The sequence below is a fragment of the Sorex araneus genome, chromosome 4, assembly GCF_027595985.1.
Source record: "Sorex araneus isolate mSorAra2 chromosome 4, mSorAra2.pri, whole genome shotgun sequence".
NCBI classification, from domain to species: Eukaryota; Metazoa; Chordata; class Mammalia; order Eulipotyphla; family Soricidae; genus Sorex; species Sorex araneus.
This window is the reverse complement of record NC_073305.1, coordinates 221652119-221659907: the sequence shown is the minus strand read 5'-3', so window position 1 is coordinate 221659907 and position 7789 is coordinate 221652119. Positions and strand designations below refer to the sequence as shown.

General features: G+C 68.0%; 3 protein-coding genes across 3 annotated transcripts; 2 read left to right on the top strand and 1 right to left on the bottom strand.

Annotated features, from left to right (window-relative positions):
* The first annotated feature begins 1323 nt into the window (after nt 1-1323).
* CLDN9 (claudin 9) lies at nt 1324-2476 on the top strand. Its single transcript, XM_004604167.2, has one exon. It carries the CDS (start codon nt 1697-1699, stop codon nt 2348-2350), a length of 654 nt encoding a protein of 217 aa, XP_004604224.1. The 5' UTR covers nt 1324-1696; the 3' UTR covers nt 2351-2476.
* A 301-nt stretch (nt 2477-2777) lies between these two features.
* CLDN6 (claudin 6) lies at nt 2778-5579 on the bottom strand. Its single transcript, XM_004604168.2, has 2 exons — nt 5106-5579; nt 2778-3912 (listed from the first exon to the last, which is right to left on the bottom strand). Exon 2 carries the CDS (start codon nt 3887-3889, stop codon nt 3224-3226), a length of 666 nt encoding a protein of 221 aa, XP_004604225.1. The 5' UTR covers nt 3890-3912; nt 5106-5579; the 3' UTR covers nt 2778-3223.
* Nucleotides 5580-5835: 256 nt separating this feature from the next.
* On the top strand, nt 5836-7715 carry TNFRSF12A (TNF receptor superfamily member 12A). The gene is made up of 4 exons (XM_004604166.2): nt 5836-6024; nt 6725-6829; nt 6986-7120; nt 7205-7715. The coding sequence occupies exons 1-4, from the start codon at nt 5931-5933 to the stop codon at nt 7258-7260; spliced, it is 390 nt and encodes a 129-aa protein (XP_004604223.1). The 5' UTR covers nt 5836-5930; the 3' UTR covers nt 7261-7715.
* The last annotated feature ends 74 nt before the right edge of the window (nt 7716-7789 follow it).

Here is a 7789-nt window from a genome sequence, read left to right as displayed (position 1 = left end):
CTTTAGAGTGGCCTGGGACCCCAACAGGCTGCCCACAGCAGCTGGGAGTCCCTGGGCCAAGCTGTGCAGAGTATGCAGGCTCGGGGGACAAGGGGGTCGGCCTAGGCCTGGGCGAGGAGGGGGAGGGGAGGGCAGGAGGGAGGAGAGGAGTGTGGAAGGGAGGGGAGGGCGCGGGCCCGGCCCCTCCAGACACCTGCCCAAACCTGTGCTGCTGGATTCCTGGATTGCTGGTGCCCCCAGAAGGCTTCAGATGGAGCCACTGACAGGCCGCCCCTTCCGGCCCTTCACAGCCACCCCTCCCCCACTGTGCCTGTGTGTGCCTGTGTTGTGTGTGTGTGCTGGTGGCTGTGTGTGTGTGCGAGTGAGCCTGTGGCTGTGTGGTGTGTGTGCATGTGTGTGCCTGAGTGGGGTTGTGTGTGCGCATGTGGCTGTGTGGTGTGTGTGTGTGCCGACCGCAACAAGCTCCCACAGGATCCCAGAGAAGTCCTGTCCCCACAGGGAGGGACATGCCTGCTTTCTCTTCGCAAATGAGGCCTCCCCTCTCCCCCAAAACTGGGGGTGAAGCCTCCAGAGACCGCCTAAGGCTCCTACCCTGGGTGAGGAAGGCCCCCGGGCCCCCTGATCTGCCCAGCCCCCCTCCAGGGCCAGAGGCGCTCACCTGGGCGGCTGTGGGTTACAGCAGGGCTACCTGGTGTGTGGCCTGTGTGTGGGGGGGAGGGGTCCTTCCCTGCGGGGCTAGAGGCAGGATGTGTGTGTGAAGCTCACTCCCCTCACATCCCACATCTGCCCCAGAGCAGGTCTTGTACAGGGCACCCCCAGGTCTCAGCAGCAACTCGGCCCCGCCCGCTACAGTGGGGGGGCACACCTGAGCCCAGGTAGCAGCGGGGGAAGGTTTTCTAGGCCGTTGCCCAGGCGATGCCACCTGAGCTGGGTGCCAGGCACCTGTCACCCGGGGAACAGCGCGGGCGGGCTCCCATGGGAGACAGATCGGATTCCTGGGCCGGCGGCGGGCGCGGGCACAGGGGGGGATGCGATACTGCTGCGCGTTTGCATCATGAAACCAGGTGCAGGGGGGCAAGGGGGCAGGGGGGCAGAGCCAAACAGCGTCGGTGGGGAGGGGGGCGGGTCAGCATTGCAGCCAGGGCACCCCTGAATTGTCTGTCTTGAGTCAGCTTGGCCCCACACCTCCACCCCAAGCTGGTGTGCCCTGCCCATTTCTTTGTCTCTGGGCTGGCATCTATATGGGTGTCCCATATTCAGGTCTGGTCTCTGGAGCCCCCCTCTGCGCCCCCATCCCGACCTTGGTTCCGCCCAGGCCCGGCACGCCGCCCCTCCCCTCCTCCCTGCGCCTTAAAGCTCCGCCTGCCGGGAGTCAGCAGTCCCAGAGGCACCCCGACATCAGCCTGTGTGCAGGAGCCTGCGTCAGCCAGAGCCCAGCCTGAAGGTGGGTCGAGGGGTCCCTGCAAGCCCTCAGACAGGACGTCGGGCCCCGGAAGGGACACTTGGCTGAGCTGATCCGTGCTCCGTGGCGCTCAGAGACGCCAGCGGGGGCCCCAGAAGAGACAGCACCTGGCAAGAGGACCCCTGATGTGAAGACTGCTCTGGTCTGGGACACGCACGACCTGCTCCTGGTGGCCCGGGGAAGCCCGTGGGAGCGACTGACGCTGCCTCCGAGTGACCCGGCGAGACCTTCCTGATGGCTTCCACGGGCCTGGAGCTCCTGGGCATGAGCCTGGCCGTGCTCGGGTGGCTGGGGACCCTGGTGTCGTGCGCCCTGCCCCTGTGGAAGGTGACCGCCTTCATCGGCAACAGCATCGTGGTGGCGCAGGTGGTGTGGGAGGGGCTGTGGATGTCGTGCGTGGTGCAGAGCACCGGGCAGATGCAGTGCAAGGTGTACGACTCGCTGCTGGCGCTGCCGCAGGACCTGCAGGCGGCCCGCGCGCTCTGCGTCGTGGCGCTGCTGCTGGCCCTGCTCGGCCTGCTGGTGGCCATCACGGGCGCCCAGTGCACCACGTGCGTGGAGGACGAGGGTGCCAAGGCCCGCATCGAGCTCACCGCGGGGGCCGTGCTGCTGCTGGCTGGCGTCCTGGTGCTCATCCCCGTGTGCTGGACGGCCCACGCCATCATCCAGGACTTTTACAACCCGCTGGTGGCGGAGGCGCTCAAGCGGGAACTGGGGGCCTCGCTCTACCTGGGCTGGGCGGCCGCGGCCCTGCTCATGCTGGGGGGGGGGCTGCTCTGCTGCTCCTGCCCGCCCCCCCACCTCGACCGGCCCCGGGGCCCGAGGCTGGGCTACTCCATCCCCTCCCGCTCGGGAGCATCAGGCCTGGACAAGAGGGACTATGTGTGAGGGCCACAGGAGATGCCCGCCCCCACCCCCAACGCCTCATACCCTCCCCCGGGCCAAACCCGCTCCAGAAGCTGGAGCCAGGGCCTCCACTGCACCCCCTCCTCATACTGGCTTCGCCCCAGAACTTGATTCTAATCCCCAGGGTTGGTGCCTGCCCAGGCTCTGCCTCTTGGGAGCCAGCCCTGGGGGCGGGGAGAAGCCCCTCTCCCGCTGCCATGGAAATAAACTCGCTTTGTAAATGGGCTTCTCTGATCTGTGGTTGGATGGGGAGGCCGCGGCCTCTGGGAACAGCACTGCTGGAAGGTCCTTCCCTCAAGCCTGCGGGCCGGGGGCAACAAAGGGGGGACAACACCCCCCCCCCCCCCCGTCCCTGTCGTCATTCTTCACACCAAAGGTCTGGAAGAAACGAGACTTTATTCACTGAACACTGAGCCGTGTACATGGGGGGGGGGGCAGGGCAGAGGTGCTCTTGGGAACTTTAGTCCGGGACCCTTCAGAGACCGTCTCCAGGAGGTGCAGAGGCCTGAGAAGCAGGGGGCTTGTTGGAACAAGCCCGGGGGGCCCCCCAGGCAGTTCAGGTACAGACCATCCAAGTGCCTCAGGCACCGTCTAGCTTGGCCCACAGTTCCAGGTTGGCCTCAAGGTGGGGATGTCCAGGTGGAGAAAGATCCAGAAGCTCCGCATCATCTCTCTGGCTCCAGCTCCGTGCAAAGGTGAAACCCGGCGGCTCAGGTGGGGTGGGGGCGCCCGCCTTTCTCTCGGTCTGGTCACGAGATGAATGCTTAACCCCCCTCGCTTTAAAACAAAAACTGGAAATGCCAAAGCTTCTCAACACCGGTGCTCAGGGGGGCTGGGGGCCCGCTCCCACGCGCATCACACGTAATTCTTGGTGGGGTACTCAGAGGGCCCCTGGGCGGGGCCGCGCGGGGCCGAGGCCGAGTAGCGGGCCATGTAGTGGCTGGAGCCTCGGGGCGCCCCCGAGGGGCAGGTGCAGCAGAGCAGCCCCCCGCCCAGCAGCAGCAGCCCCGACGCCGCCCAGCCCAGGTAGAGAGAGGCCCCCAGCTCCCGCTTCTGCGCCTCCACCACCAGGGGGTTGTAGAAGTCCCGGATGATGGCGTGGGCCGTCCAGCACACGGGGATGAGCACCAGGATGCCGGAGAAGACGAAGACGGCTCCGGACGAGAGCACCAGGCGGGCCTTGGAGTCCTTGTCCTCCACGCACGTGGTGCACTTGGCGCCGGCCACGTAGACCAGCAGGGCGAGCAGGGCCAGCAGCAGCGCCACGACGCAGAGCGCGCGGGCCGCCTGCAGTTCCTGCGGCAGCGCCAGCAGCGAGTCGTACACCTTGCACTGCATCTGCCCGGTGCTCTGCACCACGCACGACATCCACAGCCCCTCCCACATCACCTGCGCCACCACGATGCTGTTGCCGATGAAGGCGGTCACCTTCCACAGGGGCAGGGCGCACGACACCAGAGCGATGACCCAGCCCAGCAGTGCCAGGACGATGCCCAGGATTTGCAGACCAGCCGAGGCCATGGCGAGGGGTGGTGGGCACAAGCCTGAGGAGAGAAGCAGAGGGACACATTGGCCGGCCCACCCTGACCCACCAACTCGGACTTGCAGTTCCCGAGAGCAGACAAGCATGGAAGCCAGTGAAACTGCGAGTCGGGGTCAAGTTCACCCTGGCGACCATGCACACACATGGGCATCTGGAGGGCTGCCACAGGGGCCAGGCAAGCAGGGCCAGGAGGGCTGGTGCTCCTGAGTTTCATGCACACCCCCACCAGGAGTTCAAGGCCCTTAGTCCAGCCTGGACCTGGCCCCCAGCGTGTTAAGGTCTGGTGCTCTGGGGCAAGAGAAACAGCACAGGGGCCGAAGACTTCGAGCAAGAGGCCGCTCTGAGTGGACCCTCAGGACAGTCAGGTGTGGCGCCGTGTGTAGCCTCAAAATACCAAAAAAACCCAAGGTCCTGTGTGCCCTAGCGCAACCTAGCCCGAGGGCCAGAGGACTAAATTCCCGCTCATCCCGCCCCAAGGCCACCAGCTGCCCTCCGGGGACCGGCTCCTTCGGGGCCACAGACCAGACCGGCGCTGGGCGCATTTTCTGTGAATTCTGCCCGAAACGCCTTCCCTAAATGGCACAGAAGCTGCGGGCGGCGGTGACCCGGAGGCTGGGGCAGGCCGGGCGCACACCTGTCTCGGCTCACAGGTCGCAGGGGCGGGCTCGCTCCGGGTCGGAGGTGGTCCTCATGGTCCAAAACCCACGACCCGGTCCAACCCCCCGCTGGGGTCAGGGCAGGGCGGACCGGCTCGCCTCCTGCCTTGGCCCGCGAGGACCCGGCCCGGCTCGGGAGCACGGCGACGGGGCGGCGCCCACCTGCGTCCACGCGCACGCCGCAGGAGCGCGGGGTTCCAGGGCGGCCCGAGGGGCTTAGGGCCGGCGGGAAGCAGGGTCAGTCCCGCAGGTGAGGGGAGGGGGAGGGGAGCCCCGCCCCACCAGGCAGTGCAGGTGGGGGAGGGGCGCCCGGTTTCGGTGCCTTTGTCCCCCGGGAGGGGGGAAGGGCGCTTAACCCTTCCGGAGTCTCTGCGGGATCCAGTCGGCCCGGCGACCCGCACCCATCCCTCCCCGAGTGGCCACGCAGGAGGATGACTTCGGGTCCTGGGTCCGCACCCCAAGCCCGCCGCCGCGGCGTCCGCGCCCCGCTACTCGGGGCCTGCTCCCCGCCCCCACACGCGCGCTTCCCGGCCCTCACCTGTTGCGGAGTCCTCAGGGATTCGAAGGAGCCGGCCGAGTGTGGGGCTGGGGGCGGAGGCGGGGGTCTTAAAGCAGCTGTGACGTCAGCGGACCACCGCCCCGGGGAGGGGCAGAGACCCCGGTTCGGACTGCGGCCGGTGCGCGTCGTTGGGGGACGCTCGGGGGCGCTCGCGACTCGGGTGCGGGGCATGGGGCGTAGCGCGTGCGAACGCGGAGCGTGGACCTCTCTCCGCCACGCCGCCTTCAGGCGCGGAGATCGCCGGCCTCAGTTTCACCCTCGGCGAAATGGAGCCAGCAGCCCCTCCTAAGGCTGGGGCCAAGCGCGCCAGGAATTTGGGTGCGTGGTTGTTTTGCCTCCAGGGGCCCTCGAGTTGCAGGACTGGGCGAGGTTGTTTGGGGTATGCCCTGCGCCCCTCCCACACACGCCTGATATATGTCTCCGGGGCCCGGGTTTGTTGAACGAATGAGTGAACTCAGCTCGCCACACGGGCGGGGCTCCGCAGCGGGCCTGGGCCGGGGCCGGGGTGGGCGGGGCCAGGAGTGGGGCGGGGCTCCGCGCAGGGCGCGCTTCCTCGTAGGGGCGGAGCCAGGGACGTGCCGGGCTCGGCCGCGGCCCAGGGGCGGGTCTGAGGCGGGGCCGGGGCCGGGGCCGGGGCGGGGCTCCCGAGCGGCCCGGGGGCGGGGCGTCCGCCGCGGGCGCGGGCTAGGGGCGTGCCGGGTGCGGGGTCCGCCCCGGAAGGCGGGGGTGGGGGCGGGGCGCCGCGGTGTGTCCCGGCCCGCCCGAGGCCACAGACGGGCAGCCCGCGGCCACCGTGCGCGCATCATGGTTCCCGGCCCGCTGCGCCCGCAGCTGCGGGTCCTCGTGCTGGGGCTCGGACTGGCCCTGCTGGGCGCCGCGGCCGGGGAGCGGGTGCCAGGTATGCCGGGCCCCGGGGCGGGGGAGCCGGCCCTGGGGGCCAGGTGGGCCGGGAGTAACTGTGGGGGGTGAGGCGGGATGAGCGTCCGGGTCCAGACGCCCCCTGGACACCGAGTTCACTGGCCAGAGGGGTCGACCCTGACTTGCCTCTTGCTTCCACCTGCAGTCCGGGCCTCAGTTTCCCCGCCTGTCTCGCTCGAGTGGAGGGGACTCTGTCTTGGAAGTCGGCTCGGAAGTGGGAAGGGAAAGTTTGAGGGCGGATGTCTGGTTGGAGAAGGGGTCACGCCCCCACTGGTCAATAACGGGTCTGCCTAGGTCCAGCGAACCGAGAATTGGGGAGCTCGTGTCGGCCGACCGGGGGGGTGTCTGTGCCCCTATACCATGTGGGGTGCCCCTTCCATCCGGTGACTTCAGTGCCCAGCTATGCGGGGGGGAGGGACCCAGACGAATCGGGCCCCGTGCCCAGGAGTGAGTCACCCGCCGGCGGCGGGGGGATTGTGGGGACCTGACCCCCACACCACCCGGCGTCCCGCGCCCTGGCCCCTCCGTGCCTTCGAGTCCCGGTCGGACCCTGCGGTCACCTGCGAGGAATGCGGGGGGAGGGCGCCTGTGACTCACGTTATTCGAGCCGGCCGACCCTGACCTCAGCCCCCAGAATAGCCGCGCCCCGCCCCAGCCTTGACCCGCCGCCCCCTCCCCAGGCACCACCCCCTGCTCTCGGGGCAGCTCCTGGAGCGCGGACCTCGACAAGTGCATGGACTGTGCGTCGTGCCCGGCGCGCCCGCACAGCGACTTCTGCCTGGGCTGTGAGTGGGAAGGCGGCGGAGGGCGGCTGCGGGTGCCTCTCTGGGATGGGGTGTCTGGAGTCAGGTGAGGGCTCGGTCCAGTGGGGGTTCTTAGTGGCTAGAGGTATGGGGTGGGGCTGGCAAGGTGTGAGGTCTGACTTCAAGTCCTGCCTGTAGGTGTTGCCACCCCCCCAGCCCCCTTTGGGTTGCTGTGGCCCATCCTGGGGGGCGCCTTGGGACTGGCCTTCGTGCTGGGGTTAGTTTCCGGTTTCCTGGTCTGGAGGCGCTGCCGCAGGAGAGAGAAGTTCACCAGTAAGTGTGTTCCCCCTCCCCCCCTGCAGCCCCCCCCCCAGTGCGCCTGTCCCCCTGTCCCTTACCAAACTTTTTATCTTGCAGCTCCCATCGAGGAGACGGGTGGCGAGGGCTGCCCTGGCGTGGCGCTGATCCAGTGACAGGTCCGCTCTGCTCATTCATTCTCCGGAGCCAACCCTGTGCCCCAGACACCACCAGGGCCAGACTACTCCCTCCGCCAGGGTGTGGAGGAATGGGGGGGACAGTGAATCACCTCTGAGGCCTGTGTCCCGGCCTCGGGGGAACCTGCCAAGAAGCCCAGCGGTCCTGTGACTCCAGGAAGAACAGGAGACTGAGCTGGCTCTCCCAGACGACACTAAGGAACTGCATTTTGCACAGAGGGGTCCCTGTGCCCCCCTCCCTCTGCCTTGTGGGTCAGGCCCCACCCGCATCTGTACTGACATTTCATCCCGGGCAGGGGGAGGGGAGGGACCTGTTCCTACACTAGGGGCTGGCCCTCTAGGGGGGCTGGTCTCAAGACAGCCCTCTCGGCCCCCCGGAGGGGGGTGGCTATTTATTTGGGGAGAATTTATTAATAAAAGCTTTAACTTTAAAAGGTTTGGAGAGTGGCACAGGAGGAGGGTGTGAGTCACCGTGGGGGCGGAGGCTCTGACTCACACATTCTCAATG

Excerpts from the sequence above, each read along its gene's own strand:
- CLDN9 (XM_004604167.2), top strand. The coding sequence starts at position 1,697 with ATGGCTTCCACGGGCCTGGAGCTCCTGGGCATGAGCCTGGCCGTGCTC.
- CLDN6 (XM_004604168.2), bottom strand. The coding sequence starts at position 3,889 with ATGGCCTCGGCTGGTCTGCAAATCCTGGGCATCGTCCTGGCACTGCTG.
- TNFRSF12A (XM_004604166.2), top strand. The coding sequence starts at position 5,931 with ATGGTTCCCGGCCCGCTGCGCCCGCAGCTGCGGGTCCTCGTGCTGGGG. Across the intron at positions 6,025-6,724 it reads GGCCGGGGAGCGGGTGCCAG|GCACCACCCCCTGCTCTCGG; the intron begins GTATGCCGGGCC and ends CCCCCTCCCCAG. Across the intron at positions 7,121-7,204 it reads CAGGAGAGAGAAGTTCACCA|CTCCCATCGAGGAGACGGGT; the intron begins GTAAGTGTGTTC and ends TTTATCTTGCAG.